Consider the following 19,735-nt stretch of genomic DNA (forward strand, 5'->3'; position numbering starts at 1 on the left):
TTGGGTATAATTAATTACTAAGTAATCTAATTACTGCGATTTAAATACTTTTCCCTTGAAAACGTAAGGGATTACTCTTAATTTTTCTGTAAATTATTTACAGTTAGGGCTACTTCTGATGTAATTCCATTAAATACTGTGGTGTATAGACTATATAAAACTAAAATTTAATATCTAATGTTAAAATGTATGTTTTTAATGTAACCTTTACACAATTTGGTCAGTTCAAGAATAATATATGCAATTGTATATTGTTTTGAAAGAATTAAAAGTGCAGTTTCTTGTCTATCCTTGTATTGTTCAACTGGGTGAACTTGATATGGGATTTAGAAAGTAATTAGTAATAAGTAATTCAATACTTTTTTTTATCAATTAGTACACAGTAATCTAACTACACTGTTGAAGATGTAAGCTAGTAATGAATTACTTTTTATTAGAGTAGCTTGGCCAACACTGATTATACCACTTTAAGCTTTTATTACGCAGTTACAGCATATGCAATCCTAGAGTGGCGAAGCGTGGCTCGTCTCTCCAGCAGGCGGTGATCTGCTCTTCACCAAATACGGTCACTGCGCGCCGAGTGTGCGCGAGCCGCGGCTGCCAGTGCCTGTCCGGGCGCGTGTCAGAGACCTGCGCGCTTAGCTCCCCTCGGAAAGGTATGTCTATTAATCACCCTTTTTTACTCGGTTTAAGCCTGCCAGTATCTTATTGAAACTAGCATTACGTATATGGGACACAAATATACTGTAAGTGAGGTAATATCCAGCGTGTACAGTTTGTGTTTGAGCTGAAAGCCGGGCCCTGAACGCCTCCTGCTGTCATTTCAATATGTCACCGATGCCTAGTATAACCCTTGATACAAATTAAGCCATACACGACTGTACATGTATGCATTTTATATAAAATTGTGAACTCCACAACTCTCAAATGGAGATGTCACTAAAGCGCCATAGTTGGCTAACAAGGCCCTATGCCGGTGTTTTGTCAAGAGATATATATATGTGTTATAAATGTTTTTGTTATTCATCTGATTTTGATTTGGGTTATTAAAACTGCGAGGATGTTTATTTTCATTCACTGTATAATGCTTAAATTGCTACGTGTTTTAAAGCGCTGTTGTTTTTGTTTTTTTAAATAGTTAGCCTAGCCTGTCTTGGTTGAATAGCGGTGTGACATGTGAAGTTAAGCTGCAGTGACACTCTCCTCGCTCACATGTACACGATTCATTTGCATAAACTAACATAGTTTAAGGTCATATCAGCCTCTCAAAAGACATTCGGAGTACTGTCCGAGATGTTCATTTACTAAAAATGCTTATTTAAGCCATTGGAAACTGTATGTGGGTATAAAATTAACAGCAGACACGTTCTGGGTTTTTAAAATGAGCAGTATTTGCCTTATAGTGAAAAACCTTATAAACAGCTTTATATGAAGAATGTCCTAATATAAATTCAAAAACTACTTTTTATCAAGATCATTGCTGTTGATTTACATTATGTCCAATCATGTGAGGTCAACTTATTGTATCAGTATTTATCTTTGTGTAGTGGGAAGGTAATTTATAAACGAGTTCATGTGAGAATGAAAATATTATAAATTAATGTTAGAAGATGTAACTTGGCATTTTGAACCTCACAGGTTATTGTACTCCACAGCCATGCCCTCAGATCTTGCTAAGAAGAAGGCTGCAAAGAAGAAGGAGGCTGCCAAAGCTCGACAGCGTGCGAAAAAGCATGATGAGGTGAACGGAGAAGGAGAGCTTCCGGACGGCCAGGTCAACGGTGCAGTAACTAATGGGGAGGAAAATGGAGGTGTGTTTATTAAAATGCTGCCTAAAGTTAAAAGAGAGAAAGAGGCATTCGGAAAACTGATTATTCACCCGACCGGTGCACTTCCAACATTTTGACAGTTCACACTCATATAAGGCCCTTGACAGAGTCAGACTCATTATTTATACACAAACGTAGCTATTGTATAACATATAATTTACTTGACATTTTACTGAATACCAGCTGTGCATGATTTCTGCACAATAACGCAGGCCCGGTTCCAGAATCAAATCACTGAGGGTGCTTCTGAAATTAGCGAGGGTGCTCTAGTAAAGTGCAGATGTAATGTGTAAGCAACGGCTCCACAATAATAGCTTTTTAGTGATCCTTTATTATCACTAAAAAGCTGTAACTCATCTCAGTTACAGTTGTCTACACTGCACAATTAGTCTCTTACGTCGTGTTTGTCTACACTTTTTTAAGGAGAGGCTTCGCAGGCGTGCAAACTCGGCGTTGAACAAAATTTTTTTCCGGTGAGCGGATTCTAACTAACTTAAACACCCCTGATTGGCCATTGCATTCAAGAGATCAGCTAACATGCCTGTGATTGGCTACATTGCTCACTGCTGCAAAATCATGTTGTAAATAGAAACATTTGACATTAACCAGAGTGCAAACAGAAATACGCACTTGAGCGTTTACCAAACCCGTTTCGCCAATATAATATTATTACAGTATCAGCTAAGGGTGCTCTTGTTTGCATTTGAGGGTGCTTAGCAGAACCGTAGACTCGGGCCTGCAATAACGTTTATACCACAGGGTTGTTGAATGCTGTTCTGACTGGTTTTGAACATTAAAAGGTGGGGTGCCAAGTCCTGTTCCTGGAGATGTACCTTCCTGCAAAGTTCAGCTCCAACCTTGATCAAACGCAATTGAACCAGCTAATTAAGATCTTCAGGAGTGCTTGATAATTACAGACAGGTGTGTTGGATCTGAAGGTAGCTCTCCAGGAACAGGATTGGGCACAACTGTTCTAAGGTGTGCAGTTGTTTACCAGTAAAAGCACAGCTACGAAGTAGGTCCATTTCTGTCGTCCACATTAATTTTCCTTATCACTTTGCCAAATTATTTCCGTTATTTCAAAGATCCCTACAGCCTTCAATAGCAAATGAACCAAGACCCACAAAGACACTGACCAAAAACCAATATGCTAAACAATGTGGCAAAATGACAAACAATTTCCATTATTTTCCTACTAAATTACTTTTTATTATCTATAGAAAGCATGCTCTCTTTTTCCTGCAATCTACAGATGCACACTTACAAACAGCCAGAAACATACACGCGCACAGAAATTTGTTGTCAGTGCTGCCCCATGATTGACTTTTTTGATAAATTAGCAGGCAACTGAAAAGCTACTTGACATTTCTCAGTATGGAGATAGTAACGTCGCTGTTTTTAAGCAGTTAGTTTAGAGCCGCATAGACTCAGGTAGTTCACACACACTTTATCTCTCTCTCTCAACAACGGAGGCTTGGGATGAAATGCTTATGAAATGCTTATATAATGCTTATATAAAAATTGAACAAATGTGTTGAAATAAAACATCTAAACTATATAACATTGACTCACAAACTCAAGTGTGCATTATTGTTTAATTATTCAATGACTTTTCATCAGTTATTTTTTCATGACAAATAATTTTTTCTTTAAAACATTCTTTATAAGCTTTGCTCTCCTCTTACATCTACTTATTTTATGTCACTTTTTTCACTTTTGTCCGTAGATGTCGCCGCTCTGGCTAAGGAGCTGGATGAGTTTGAGATGCGTAAGATGGAGGCACGGGCAGTGACCGGCGTCTTGGCCTCCCACCCCAACAGTACTGATGTCCACATCAGCAGTCTGTCACTCACCTTTCATGGCCAAGAGTTACTGAGCGACACAAGCCTGGAGCTCAACTCCGGCCGGCGCTATGGTCTCATTGGCCTCAATGGCACAGGTATGAAAGTTAAGTGACATTGGGGGCTGATACTTCCACTGCTTCTTATGCTTTGTACTAGAGATGCACCGGGTCTGGACTTGCGCACAAACAGCGTTGCCATAATTTCCCAAAATGTCTGTAAACAGGATGTTAACGCAGGCCAGAGACTGGTCACGCTGAAGACGGATGCAAAGAAGAGAACACAGATGCGCCAGCTGAGCAAATACTGTACCAGGCACAGCAAGATTATGCTTTTTGCAATGCTTGAAATATAGAAAGAAAAATATAAATATCGAATTAGAAATGCGGGTTTATATGAATGTATCTCTAAAGTGAACTGACTGTCTTCAGAAAAGTTTTGTATAAAGTACAAAGTTTTGTATTTACCTCTGTATAAAGTGTATATCAGTTAAAGCTTTGTGTATATTGATACCCAAAAAAAATGCTGCTGTTCCATAAGCACCACTTACTGTCAGAGAGTGCATTTGCATGTTCATTCAGTCTGTCTGCTCTCTTATGTAGCATCATTTCATTTCAAATCTGAAGTCAGACTGTTCTGTTTTTGCTTTAAATCTTTTAATTATACAATCTAATTTAAATCAAAAGTAACTGCTCATGCTACATGCGTGTAGCATCTTTGTTGAAATCTGTTTGTGTTTTCTTCTAATTTCAAATGACTACAGATATAGAGCAAATAAACAACAAATAAATTTGCTTAAGCAGAGAAAATGATAGGCAACCAGTACCTGAACCGGCAATGAAAATTCATGATCGGTGCATCCCTACTTTGTACATAAAGGGCTGTTTGTAAAAGTTTGTATGATTTTGCTCCTTAGCTGGGGAAGCTCATGCAACCATTTCATTTACCGTAACCTATTAATTATCAAAAAATTCTCATAAGCAAATACAATGAGAGGTTAGGGGCATCTATGAATGGGAATATTCTTGAACACTCTCTGTAGGCAAGTCCATGCTCCTGTCTGCTATTGGCCACCGAGAAGTTCCCATCCCAGAACACATAGACATCTACCACCTCACGCGTGAGATGGCCCCTAGTGAAAAAACGGCACTGCATTGTGTTATGGAGGTTGATGAAGAGAGGATAAAGCTAGAAAAGGAGGCTGAGCGATTGGCTCATGAGGACTGTGAGTTACACACATATTTCATTCATTCGTCCACATTGCATCATATACCCACATGCATCAGGTTTTTGCTATTTGTAATATATTACAAGTAAATAAACCTGGCTATTCAACTCTATTCAACTCATTTGTTAGACATTATTATTCCATGGCCTATTTTCTCTACTCTTCTCCTCACTACAGCTGAGTGTGAGAAGCTGATGGAGATCTATGAGCGTTTGGAGGAGTTGGACGCAGACAAAGCTGAAGTTCGAGCCTCACGAATCCTCTTTGGACTGGGTTTCACCCCTGCTATGCAGAAAAAAAAACTGAAAGATTTCAGTGGAGGCTGGAGGATGCGTGTGTCTCTTGCCAGGTATGAAAATGGCCTTTAAATGTTTTTTTCAGTGTCAGAACGGAATTATCTTTTATATACTCATAGAAGTAGTGTTGAAAATGTTTTAAAAAAAAGGATAAGAATATGATTTTGTTCATCCTTCTGTTAAACATCAGTCCAGTCTTTCTGCAGAGTGCAGTTTGTTGTTAATTTTGTAAAAACATCTTCAAACATTAACATTTTCCTAGTTCGTTTTATTCAAAGTGTTATATTTTCTTTATAATGAAGCTCATTTCATGGATTTGATTGGTCATCTTCACTTAATGAGTGGATGAAAATCATCTCTGGTCAAATTATAGTTTACAAATTTAATGCATACACAAATAATAGTGCCTTTCCTACATTCTTAAGTCTCCCTTTGTCTAATTTCCCTCTTTCAGAGCCCTGTTCATAAAGCCCTTCATGCTGTTGTTAGATGAACCTACTAACCACCTAGATTTGGATGCCTGTGTGTGGCTGGAAGAAGAACTCAAGTCGTGAGCACTGTTTTCACCGTTCATTAGATTTTTTTATTGTGCCAATAAAACATGATGGTATTTTCATGCACAGAAAAAAAAAATAATAATGTCAGAAAGTTTCATGTAAGACAAATGCCTAGGAATTGTAGCTGAAGTTGATGTTTTTGAAACAAGATATTTTTAAAAAGAATGTTTTTCTTATGACGTCTAACAACTTTTTTTTTCCTTTCAGTTTTAAGCGAATCCTTGTACTCATCTCACATTCTCAAGACTTTCTTAATGGTGTGTGCACGAACATCATTCATCTCCACCAGAGGAAGCTCAAGTACTACACTGTGCGTGTTGTAACAGTGGTCTTGTTTTTGTTTGTTTGTTTGTTTGTTTGGGGGGGGGGGGGTGCCTAGATTTTAATATTTGGAGAATCTATTGAATGCATTTAAAGAGATAGTTCATCCAAAAATAAAGACTGTCATCCCTTAATCAGCCTTGCTCTAAACTGAATTACTTTTTTTCTGTGGAACATAAAAGAAGGTATTTTGAGAAATGTCTTAAAGGGTTAGTTCACCCAAAAATGAAAATTATGTCATTAATGACTCACCCTCATGTCGTTCCAAACCCGTAAGACTTCTGTTAATCTTTGGAACACAGTTTAAGATATTTTAGATTTAGTCCGAGAGCTTTCTGTCCCTCCATTGAAAGTGTATGTACAGTATACTGTCCATGTCCAGAAAGGTAATAAAAACATCATCAAAGTAGTCCATGTGACATCAGTGGGTTAGTTAGAATTTGTTGAAGCATCGAAAATACATTTTGGTCCAAAAATAACAAAGACGCACACTGTATTCAAGCTATTCCACATTGTTTGTATTTTGGTATTGCTATATTTTTTAAAATGGTGCATAAGTGTGCATGTCGCAGATGTCCTAATCGCCAAAAACAATGACGTAAAAGTGGAATCAATTCAATGAAATCAATTAAATGGAAAGGATTCCAGGATTCCGGATGAGAATACAATGCTGAATAAAGTCGTAGTTTTTGTTATTTTTGGACCAAAATGTATTTTCGATGCTTCAAAAACTTCTAACTAACCCACTGATGTCACATGGACTACTTTGATGATGTTTTTATTACCTTTATGGACATGGACAGTATACCGTACATACATATTCAATGGAGGGACAGAAAGCTCTCGGACTAAATCTAAAATATCTTAAACTGTGTTCTGAAGATTAACAGAAGTCTTACGGGTTTGGAACGACATGAGGGTGAGTCATTAATGACATAATTTTCATTTTTGGGTGAACTAACCCTTTAATGTTTTTATTTGTCAACACAATGGAAATAGAAATATCTTCTTTCATGTTCCACAGAAGAAAGAAATTCATGTTTGGAACAACATGCATTAATGAAAATGATGACAGAATTTTAATTTTTAATGTAGTGTAATGTAACATCACACCTTTTTTTGAAAATATGCAGTGAATCCAACTGAGAGACTAATGAATGAAGCTCCATTATTGTTTAGGAGGTTTGATGCAAAAGCTTTATTGTCTCCAAAAGTCTGTATTGCTTATGTACTTGTCAAGCCTTAAAAGGCCTGAAATCTGATGCTTTTATTATGAACTGTTGCTGGTCCCAAGTCATGTTTATTGGCACACTCCTCATATATTAACAGTAACAAAGGTACAGCATGAGAGCAGTAAAGTGTGTGCTGTATGTAATAAAAAAAATTGTTTTTAGGGTAACTATGACCAGTATGTGAAGACCAGGGAAGAACTGGAGGAAAACCAGATGAAGCGGTACAACTGGGAGCAGGACCAGATAGCTCACATGAAGGTGAAAGGGCGCAGGCTTTGAACTGCACTTTCTCTACTTTCATCTTTCTTTTTATTGCACTGTTGCCAGAGAAATATTCTTTAGAGGTGTGCCATTGCAAAATTCATGTCAAACTTACTCCCTCCATCTCTTGTAGAACTATATTGCCCGTTTTGGGCACGGCTCTGCAAAGCTTGCCCGCCAGGCTCAAAGCAAAGAAAAAACACTACAGAAAATGGTGGCCTCTGGCCTAACCGCTCGTGTCGTGAATGACAAGGTTTGTCTCACAAACAAGCACACATCAACACTCACACACTGTAGCATTCTTGCATGTCATTTTCTCTTACCCAACACCTATTATCAGCATAAAGCATCAGTTTTGAAATGCTCTTTTTGTTCAGTTGACCAATGCAATGACTAAGATAAAAGAATTGAATAATCAGAACCGTTTAGACGAGAAAAAACAAAAGCAAAAAAAAACCCACATTATTTATTTTTTTGTCACTTTGATACAGTTTTGGTAAAAACATTTGTTTTTCTGCAATAATGTAGATTCGAACTAAGAATCTATCAAAAATAGATTCTGTAATTTATTAAACAGTTTACTAGGCAGACATTTGCTGTGGTGACCATTAACAGCTTAAGCCTTGGGCTCTAGATGGCACTGAGATTTCCTTTAAAGATGAAATCATTGTCAGGTGTTTATCAGAGTTTTAACCACACTTTTATCCTTCAGACCTTGTCATTTTATTTTCCACCTTGTGGGAAGATCCCGCCTCCTGTCATCATGGTGCAGAATGTCAGCTTCAGATACTCCAGTGACACAGTGAGTCAGCGGCCTATTGCTTGCTCATTTACACAGTATTGTCTCTTTGGGATATTCATTTTTGTTTAGCACTCCTAATGTATGCTGTCATATGCAGTTCTATGTTGTCCTAAAGTTTTAATTTTCTAAGCGTTCTAATTTTATGAGAATAGTACAAACCACAGCCATAACGATAACAGTGGTACACGCAAATATATACACTGCCATTCAAAAGATTGGGATCGGTAAGATTTTTAATGTTTTTAAGTTTGTTTCGTCTGCACACCAAGGCTATATTTATTTACTTAAAAATACAGTAAAAACAGTAATATTGTGAAATATTATCAATGTTGAAAACAGTTGTGTACTTTTTTTCAGGATTCCTTGATGAATAGAAAGTTCAAAAGAACAGCATTTATCTGAAATGCAAAGCTTCTGTAGCATTATACACTACCGTTCCAAAGTTTGGGGTCAGTGAGAATATTTATTTTATTTTTTTTAAAGAAATTAAAGAAATTAATACTTTTATTCAGCAAGGATGCATTAAATCGATCAAAAATGACAGTAAAAAAATGTATAATGTTACAAAAGATTATATTTCAAATAAACACTGTTCTTTTGAACTTTCTATTCATTAAACAATACTGAAAAAAATATTGTACACAAATATTTTGTACAACTGTACACATTAAATGTTTCTTGAGCAGCAGATCAGCATATTAGAATGATTTCTGAAGGATCATGTGACACTGAAGACTGGAGTAATGATGCTGAAAATTCAGCTTTGCCAACACAAGAATAAATTACTTTGTAAAATATATTCAATTTTAAATTGTAATAATATTTCACAATATTACTGTTTTTACTGTATTTTTAATTAAATAAATGCAGCCTTGGTGAGCAGACGAAACTTCTTTTAAAAACATTAAATATCTTAGTGATCCCAAACTTTTGAATGGTAGGGTATTATGAAATTGTTTGTTTATTTTTATTTACTTTTTTTTTTTTTTTTTTTTTTTTTTTTTTTTACAGAATTTTATTTATAAGAACTTGGAGTTTGGCATTGACTTGGACACACGAGTTGCGCTTGTGGGTCCCAATGGGGCAGGGAAGTCCACACTTCTCAAGCTGCTAATGGGAGAGGTCAGTTATGAAAAAAGTTTGATTTGACAGTTAAACGTCTTGTTCTAAAAAGTATATAAGTTTTAAATTCATTAGCTGGCTTGTGTTTTTGTCTCTTGCAGCTTCTCCCCACAGACGGAATGATAAGAAAGCATTCACATGTCAAGATTGGCAGGTATCACCAGGTACCGTCTTCATAGAAATACTGAGTATGATTAGTTGACTTAGTACTTGTGTTGTTCTTGCCAGTTTCATAACATTTATGTCTTGTATATCTATGTGTATATAGATAGATAGATAGATATTAAATGCATTTTTTTACAGTTCTGAAAGCCAAATATAGTAAAAAATATTTACATTTATTCATAATTTGACATAAGCACATACATTTTAATATTGGCAATTGTTTGTACAGTAAGTGCTCTTGAATTGTTTGTCCTGCAGCATCTGACTGAGCAGCTAGAACTTGACCTGTCTCCTCTGGAGTACATGATGAAGTGTTTCCCAGAAATCAAAGAGAAAGAGGAAATGAGGAAGATCATTGGACGTTACGGCCTGACAGGGAAGCAGCAGGTATGTGTGTGGTTGTGTTTAATATGCAGGGGTGTTAACATAAGTACTACATTCTTTTGAACGCTGTACTTATTGTTTTCTGTTTTATCTGTCACCCCTCCGACACAGGTCAGTCCCATCAGGAACTTGTCAGATGGCCAGAAGTGTCGGGTGTGTTTTGCCTGGCTCGCATGGCAGAATCCCCACATGCTATTTCTGGATGAGCCAACTAATCACTTGGACATTGAGACAATTGATGCTCTGGCTGAGGCCATCAATGAGTTTGAAGGAGGAATGATGCTAGTTAGCCACGACTTCAGACTTATTCAGCAGGTATGTCATAGTACAAAGCCAGTAAATGGATCAGATCACATTATTAGTATATCTAATTACTAGTATTTATGTTTTACAATTGACGGTGATCTGGATTGTGTGATGGATGACTTTTTTGATCTCTTTCTAGGTGGCTCAGGAAATTTGGGTTTGTGAGAAGCAGACCATCACTAAATGGAACGGGGACATTTTGGCTTACAAAGAGCACTTGAAATCAAAAATTGACAGACAGACTCATGATATTTAAAAATCCATGAGCTGGACAAACAAACTTTTCCATCATGGATTGTTTACTCTCCTCTATTTCCCAGATGTGCATGACTGATGGAATCAGACAGTGAACCCCAGTTTCTTAGCTGTTGATGTGGATTGCATTCCATTATACTGTCATCTAGGATTGTTGACAACTTCCTCAAGAGCTATCATTAAGCGTTCCCTGGTCTTATATATTTTAATGCACCTCTCATTTCCCAGAATCAGCAAGTCTGTTTTATTTAATATTGTAAAGGCAATAATGGTTTATTGGATTAAGTACATTCAGTTATGTTGGTGCAGAACAGTAGAAAACATCACAGTATTCAGAAAGCAATTTTCAGAATATCCTACATCAAAACATTACAGACAGTGTTCATACCAAAATAATGAATGTAGACATAAAATACCATTTTAAACTGAGCAGTGTGATGTGTGAATAATGCGTACATGTGAATTCACATACACTTGGAACAACAAGACCTTCCTCTGTTACCATTCTGTGGCATTATTTAGGCAAAAGCTGAGGAAAAAAACACTACATCAGGCAAAACTGTGTTGTTGCTTAGTTTACACATACATTAAAATCCGTTGAGATAGCTTTGCTTGTATCTGTGAAGAGAATCATATTGTAGCTTAGCAAAACAACAAGCTATGATGCAATATCATGATTTCTAAATATTTTTAAGTGGTTACTCAAAGTACAATGTTGAGCAATGAGTTACATTTATCAGTTCTAGTGAGCAGCAACACCTTTTCTCTTAAAATACCAAGTCATGCAGGTTTAAGTTGTTAGGAAATGTTTCTGCACACACTGTGTGTGAGTGTATTTCTCTCTTTCTTGGCCATACTTTGGGGACAAATTTTGTAAAGATTTTCTTTGCTAAATCTGATAAGACCCTCTTTCTGGGAACATCCTCCCCATTTAGGGGCTAAACATGCATATGTTCAACTGTCTCCAGTCTTGTGGTTGTCTCTTCCAATCTCGTCTCTGTCTTTCTGCAGCACTCATTATGTTTCCCACCATATTCATTTGTTAGCTTATACGGTAAGAGGAGGGTGTGGTGTTTGATTGGGAGGATGAGGGTGATGTGCATTATCCTCCACATACACCCTCACATCCACACAAACTACTATAGCTTTGCCAACGCTTTTAGACTGTATGTTGGGATTCAATGAGATTAAAACTATATGGACACCAAGTATGACTCCCTCCTACACTGGGATACAAATTTTAGCCCTTTTCAACAGTATACAATCCTTTAAACAATCTCTAAAAAAAATATGCTTTGCTTCCTATTTTAATAGTGGGAGCAGATGCCTCTAGTCTTATCTCTAATGTTTATCTACTTCCATCTTTTCACAATGAAAGAAACCAATAATTTGACGAGTCAAATTCCTCTTAACCCTTTGGTGCTGTTCGGTCATTTTAGACAGAATTTTTTTTTTTTTTTTGAAAATTTTCAAAATCGCTACTTCATCTGAATGGTACGAAACTCAGTGGAATAGTGGACTTGATTCGAAAAACCTAAATGGTCCTAAAAATCTCCACACTTGTGTTGTTCATGGTCAAAAATTACCACCATAGGAAATAAATGGGAAATACATAAAAAATACTACAATAAAGAGAATTTTTTGTGTGTACAGTCTACATGTCAGCCACAATGCAAAAAAAGTACACAGCAATGAGGGGGTGACACTCTAAAACAGCAGGAGTACAAAACATACACCCACTAAAACACACACACACAACACACTGTTAAACATACACAAATAAACTGCTGTGGTTAACAATATGGCAAAATTGAGTCATTCAGCCAGAAGACTCAAATAAGAGGTTGAAGTCAGGTTAATCAAGCTCTGATAAAGCATTTCTGGTCATTAGGGCCCGAGGGCCTATTGGAATAGCTCAGTCAATTATTACTCTTCTCTGAAATGAATCTTATTTTTGAGGGTCTAAACATGCTCGAAAACTCATGAAACTTTGCACATATGTCAGAAGTGGTGAAAATTTACATCTGATATGGATTTCAGAATTAGGCATGGCAAAATGGCTCGATAGCACCACCTACAAATTTCACGATACTTCCCTTCGCGCTATTTTTCACAAACAAGTATGAAATTTGGTAAACACATGTAACAGCCCAATACCTACAAAAATGTCCATGGGTGCAAAATCTGTAAAGTCAACAGGAAGTGAGATATTTTGAATTTTCTCTGCAAAATTTTTTCAGTTTTTGCCATTTCCAGACGTACTTTAACAAACTCCTCCTAGAGCTTTAATCAGATCAACATCATATTTGGTCAATCTAATTTAAAGGCCTTGGCGATGTTAATTTGCGAAAATCTAGAGTTTTCGTTGAAGGACGTGTCTGTGATGGCCTGACAGAATTCGATGTTCCACCATGAAACAGGAAGTTGTTGTAACTCAGACATACAATGTTTTATTAGAGTCCTGACCTGAAGACACCTAAAATGCAATATTCAGTTACAGTCATAGCTCCACCTGTGGGCAACAGGAAATGACATATTTTACACTGTGATTAAAGGATTAGTCCACTTTTAAACTTTTCCTGACAATTTACTCACCCCCATGTCATCCAAGATGTTCATGTCTTTCTTCAATTAAAAAGAAATTAAGATTTTGGATGAAAAATTACAGGATTATTCTCCTTATAGTGGACCTCAATGACCTCCAAACGGATGAACGTTAAAATTACAATTTCAATGCGACTTCAGAGGGCTTTAAACGATACCAGACGAGGAATAAGTGTCTTTATCTAGCGAAACGATTGGTAATTTTTGAAAAAATTTAAATGTATATGCTTTATATATAAATAAATGTTCGCCTTCTAAGTGCTTCCGCTAAAACCGCATTTCCGTATTCTCCAAAAAGTTTACGCTGCATGTCCTACGCCTTCCCTATTATACTTACGGAACGAACGCAGATCCAGTTCCATTTTTTCCGTAAGTAGAATAGGGAAGGTTTAGGACATACAGCGTAAACGTTTTGGAGAATACGGAAATGTGGTTTTGGCGGAGGCACTTAGAAGGCGAACATTTAACATATATCCAAATATTACACAACTTAAGTATATATTTCTAAAAACAACTAGAGAATTTATAGGCCTTTTTATATAGAGCTAAATAGGAATCTAGTGGTCACATCACAAAAGTACTTCTTTTTTTTTTTACTTACTTTTGACTTACTTTTTTTACTCCTACCATATGGCACTAATCTGCCTTCAGAAATTGGATTTTAAAGGCAATGGGTCTCATATGCACAAATTTGTGCACGAAATCCACTTCCGAAAATTTTCACAAACAAAATGATTCATCAATAGCTTTCGTTCTAAAATTTATTTTAAATTACGAAAAAATGTAGGAATAACTGAAACCACTCCTACACACACAAACACAAATACATCGTGGTGGCCAAATTAACTTGTTAAGATTACATTTTAAACATATAGATCTTAAATAGGCAACATTTTTAACGTATATATAGGCCCATCAGTAAGAAAAAAAAAGGTGCGTCATAGCTCAAACTGCAAGGTAGCGCTGCATAAAGATGTATTTACGCGTATGTAGCTAATCAGAGGTCTGTAATGTCTGTATAAAAGGTGTTTATTGCGTTTGAACGTGTTTTAAGGTTGGCACTGTTGGCATTGCTCGAAGAGAGCGCGTCTTTAGAGAGCGTCATGTTTGCTGAGAGTGACGAATGAAAATGGTGTGTGGAATGCCTTTATATGGATATGGTTTGTTCGGGTTTTATGTAAATTACTTGCCTTGGACACGCGGTCGCTCATTTAGAATAATCCGAATTCATCAACATTAGAATGAGGTTAAGAACAAATTCATGTGCATATATACATTCTAGGAACGTTCCCAGTTAGAAATTTTACGTTCCCAGAACATTATCAGAACGTCCCCACTGGTGTTAAGGACGTTGTCTAGTAACGTTCACAGTACGTTCACAGACGGTCACGATGTGAAGTTCTTTTAAGGTTTGGGGGACGTTATTTGGTGGACCTTTAGGGAACATTCAAGACGTTCTCTGAACTTTTAGGGAACCTTTTTTTTTTTAATTGGAAATGTTCTCAGAACATCCCTGCTGCCCTTGTCAAAAAATTTAATTGAAAATTAGAGCTAAATTGACTAATAAAAGTGGCTGTTCAAACAAAAACTAATTAGAAGTCTTACCAAAAACAAAAAAAACAACAGCACAAGCTAATGTAACTGCTGCATCACTGCATCAGCAACTACACAGTTACTGTCTTTAAATAAAGCAACATGCAGCAGAACATCAGTGTTTCTGGATCATCACTGACTGAAGCACAGGATCTACTCTTCAGCACAATGGTAACCTCACAAAACTCAGATAACAGAAACAACATTAAACACTAACAGATCTCTCTAGATCTCAGCATCTTCACTTATTACAAACCAGTCTGACTTTATTTCTTTCATTCAGATCTTCTAACTGAGGTGTTGTTTTATCAAAATTTATAAATGTCACCGTTGCGGAGGTAAGCGCTTGCTTCGGGCTCCTGACCCTTGACGGTTTGATTTTTTTTTTCTCAATTGTTGTAACTGTTTCTAAAGCATTTGTTACAAAAAAAAAAAAAAAACAATTAATTAATGTAAAACTTACATTTAATACACTCATAGTTTAGATTCTGGTGATGATCAGTGAATCACCAGCACTAAACAACACAATTCATCTGTTCAGACTTTCACTTGCATTTAGTGCTATAACAAACATGTTTGGAAATACAGTTAAAGCAGCCAGAGAAAATCTAATGTTAAATGTGAAGAATCAAGACCCCATCTAAAACATGTAAATGCTCACCTCCATAATGGTGACTTCAAACTTTATTATTTTCTATAAAACACCCACACAGAAGGCGACGTTCTCGTAACCTTGCACAACTTTGTCTAAAAGTTCTCTAAAAGTGACAAAAATTCTGAAATTTTACAGAACATTTGGGACATTCATAAAACGTCCTCTTTTGGTGATGAAAGTGCTGCAGTTCAAGGTTCCTATGATTTTAGGGGGACATCCCAAATTGGTTAATTTTATGGTCACATAAGAATGTTACAATGAGGATATTTGGGACATTAACAGAACGTTCCCACATGGTCCTCTGTTGGTCATTTAATAACGTTCCCAATATGAGTTTAGGGGGACATTCTATTTGGGTTATTTTATGGTCGCGCGAGAACGTTACAAAGAGGACATTTGGGAAGTTACCAGAACGTCCTATAGTAAAAGTCCCCTAAACATTCCCAGAACGTCCTGAATGTTCCCTGAAGGTCCACCAAATAACGTTCCCCAACCCTTAAAAGAACTCCACATCGTGACCGTCTCTAAACATTCTGGGAACTGATTAAACAACTCCACAAACAGCATTGCCAGCTTCACATATTACTAACCAGAGTGACTTTATTTTCAAACATCTACAGAATTAAGAATTAACAGAGGTTTATTGGTCAAGAAAAGAAAAGAAAAGAAAAGAAAAGAAATAAAATGAAATGTGCTCTTGACCCTTGACTTCCAATGTTAGATTTTTCTCTGTAACAACGTGTATGCTATTATTGTAAAGCAGTGAGGTCAGTGCCTTACAGTGAACAGATGTTAGCTGCTTTTATATGATGATATAGTCATTGTGAGAATCCTGGATTGAATCCAAAGCAGCTGCTCATATTTTGTCATTTATACTTTTTGGTTTTGTATTACCAGCCCTGTGAAACTACAGCGTGAGGAGAGAAAAAAGAAGTGTTGCAACAAACAGACATATTGAATAATTTTAAAACCCTGTAATGCATATAAAAAAAAATAAAAAAAATTGAACTTCTGCAACACCTAGACACACACACAGACATCAAGAATCAGCATATGAATCTCAACAATGGTGATAAAATAAAAACACTTCACGCTGCAATGCATGCTGGGTATCACCATAGGACAAAACTCCCATCATGCACTGCAGTATCAATAATTATTGTCACCACTGTTGAGGATCGTATGCTATATTTTCATGGATAAGCCTGAATAGTTGCTTATTTTTAGCACTGAAGAGTTAAGGTGGCATTTAATGGAATTTTTTGTGTGTATTTTGTAATAGCCAAATCTCAATCAAGAAACCAAATTGAACTCTTTGTGATATTCATTTGAAATGGCTTTCAGTAAATTTCAAGTTGATCCTATTGCAATTGCTCAAACACAAAATATTTTAAAGACATAAAATGGTCAAGAGCCCAACTAAAGCAAACCCTGACCACCATGATGGTGGCATTTTTTGACCAATAAAACACCAACATCAAACCTCTGTTAATTCTCAATAGAGCTCTTTGGAGCAGACGTCACAATTACGTCACTTGCAGCTGCGCGCACATAGTGGTTGCAGAAAAATAGCGGTAGCAATTAGAGGAAAATGTGCAAAATCCACAGAACAAGAAAAAAAAATGTTTTTTTTGTGCCTCTGGATGTTGGAATCGGAATGCAAAAAAAATATAGTCTTCATTTTTAAAGAATACTATCGTTGAAAACGTCCTTTGAAGCTGAACGGAGACGTTTCACAGACTGGACTGATGACACCTGCAAGGATTAGTGTACTATTAAAGCAGGAATTTGATGTAAACAGTAAGTCTACATAATATTCACATATGCAGTTCAGAGGACATACATACAGTTACATGAAATAATATTTAAACCTTTAACATTTTACATAGATAACTTTTAAACATAGTCTATAAAATTTTTATTTCACAATTCTGACTTTTTTTCTTGCATTTGCGTGTTTATGACTCCCAGTTCTGCCATTATAATTCGCAATTGTGAGTTTATTTCACAATTCTGAGGGGAAAAAAGTCAGAATTGCGGGATAAATTGCAATTCAGAAAACGAGTATAACGAGTTACAGGATAACGAGCATATCTCACAATTCTGTTTTTCTTTGTAAGAAATGTGAGATATAAACTCAGGTTTGCGAGAAATAAAAGTCAGAATTGTGAGATATAAACTTGAAATTAACTTTTTTTTATTCTTTTATTTCGTGGCTTCCATAGACTGCTACTGCTCAACTGTCATTTTCTGCAACCAGGTAGGCTCCGCCCATAAAAAATGTCATCGCTGTTTGCAAACACCAAATTGGTCTATAAGAACTTATTTAGACGTGTGACAGAAATAAAATCAATCTGGTTAGTAATAAGTGAATCAGATCTATTAATCAGATTTTGAGAGATTTAATGTGTTTCATCTTCAGTTGATTTCATCTAAGGCTGTGACTGAAGTCAGATGTAGTTGTGTTTCTCTTTTCTTCAGTGATTCTGCTTGTTAACAGCAGGTGTTCATCATTAATGTTCAATCATCAGTTAATTAATTGCTTAATTATGTCATTAACTTTAACTCTGCTTTAGTGTTACTTTAACACTATTTAGAGATGGATGTACATTTGAGGGATGTACTCAAATGTACTCTGACGAGAGGTGGGAAGTCCAGGGGTCAGAGAGTAAAAGTCCTGCCATATTTTTATTCCACCCACTGAAGCATTAATGAGATAAATAAGTGTTGAATTGAGTGACGTTTGACCATTATTGAAGACACCTGATGATAACAAGCAGAATCACCAAGGAGAAAATCACTATTTTTAAGTTACCATCATTGAGGTCAGGGTTTGTTTTAGTTGAGCTCTTCACCCTTGACTTTTTAATGTTAGATTTTATTTGGGCAGTTTTAACTGCATTAAAACCAACCAGCCAGACAAGCAAAGTTAAAAGATGATCAGGTGGTGTTGGTTATGTTTTCACATAATCGTTAGATTTGCATTATTGATTACAGTAGCACTGTTATTCTACAGCAAAACATTAAACTTACCAATACAAAATCTTTCTTTTTTTTTTTTGAAAGTTGTCATCACAAAAAAAGATTTGCTTTAGACACACACAGACATCAAGAATCAGCCTGTGAATCTCAACAACGGTGATGCAACATATTCTGATAAACAGATCAACTCTGAACATTAGAAAACAAGCTACTAAAAAGTCACAGAAAAACAGCAAAATTTAAATAGTGAGAATAAAGAAAATTACTAAGACAATTCATCTCATAATTTATTCATGCAGCATTTTGATTGGTGACACCTAGAATGCATTGCAACATGCTTTATTACTCTCACCATTGTTGAGATTCACAGACTGATTCTTGATGTCTGTGTGTGTCTAAAATGAAGCATTTTTTGTGATAAGGATAACTTTCAAAAAAAAAAGTGTATTGATAAAGTTGATGTTTTGCTGTAGAATCACAGTGCTGCTGTAATCAATAATGTAAATCTAACTAAGATTCGCTCTAAATGAGTTCAGTGATTCAGATCAAATAATGATTATGTGAAAACATAACTAACACCACTTGATCATCTTTTAACTTTGCTTGTCTGGTTGCTTTTAATGCAGTGAAAACTGCCCACATAAAATCTAGTATTAAAAAATCAAGGGTCAAGACCCTAAATAAAACAAACCCTGACTTCAATGATGGTAACTTAAAAATAGTGATTTTCTCCTTTGGTGATTCTGCTTGTTATCATCAGGTGTCTTCGATAATGGTCAATCATCACTCAATTAATCACTTATTTATCTCATGCTTCAGTGGGTGGAATAAAAATATGGCAGGACTTTTACTCTCTGACCCCTGGACTTCCCACCTCTGAGCAAATGTCCTCTCTGTAACATTCTCGCACAACCATAAAATAACCAAAATAGAACGTTCCCCTAAACTCGTATTGGGAACGTTATTAAATGACCAACAGAGGACTGTGTGGGAACGTTCTGTTAAAGTCCCCAATGTCCTCTTCGTAACATTCTTATGTGACCATAGTAGAATAACCAAAATGGAACGTCCCCCTAAAGTCATATAAGGAACCTTGAACTGCAGCACTTTCATCACCAAAAGAGGACATTTTGGTGTTCTGTAAAGGTTCAGAATTTTTGTCACTTTTATAGAACTTTTAGACAAAGTTGCGCACGGTTACGAGAACGTCGCCTTCTGCGTGGGTGTTTTATAGAAAATAATAAAGTTTGAAGTCACCATTATGGAGGTGAGCATTTGCTTTAGATGGGGTCTTGATTCTTG

General features: G+C 36.2%; 1 protein-coding gene across 2 annotated transcripts; it reads left to right on the plus strand.

Moving 5' to 3' along the window:
* Nucleotides 1–501: 501 nt before the first annotated feature.
* abcf2b (ATP-binding cassette, sub-family F (GCN20), member 2b) lies at nt 502–12,204 on the plus strand. Of its 2 annotated transcripts, none has more exons than XM_067402116.1 (15): nt 502–656; nt 1,656–1,811; nt 3,556–3,768; nt 4,713–4,895; nt 5,076–5,247; nt 5,649–5,744; nt 5,959–6,061; nt 7,467–7,562; nt 7,699–7,818; nt 8,278–8,367; nt 9,379–9,489; nt 9,591–9,653; nt 9,913–10,041; nt 10,150–10,353; nt 10,484–12,204. In XM_067402116.1, the coding sequence occupies exons 2-15, from the start codon at nt 1,658–1,660 to the stop codon at nt 10,598–10,600; spliced, it is 1,851 nt and encodes a 616-aa protein (XP_067258217.1). In that variant the 5' UTR covers nt 502–656; nt 1,656–1,657; the 3' UTR covers nt 10,601–12,204. The 2 variants fall into 2 exon arrangements, with proteins under 2 accessions (XP_067258217.1, XP_067258218.1); XM_067402117.1 differs by having other exon boundaries at nt 519–656; nt 1,639–1,811.
* Nucleotides 12,205–19,735: the final 7,531 nt, after the last annotated feature.

This window comes from Chanodichthys erythropterus, chromosome 11 (assembly GCF_024489055.1).
Source record: "Chanodichthys erythropterus isolate Z2021 chromosome 11, ASM2448905v1, whole genome shotgun sequence".
NCBI classification, from domain to species: Eukaryota; Metazoa; Chordata; class Actinopteri; order Cypriniformes; family Xenocyprididae; genus Chanodichthys; species Chanodichthys erythropterus.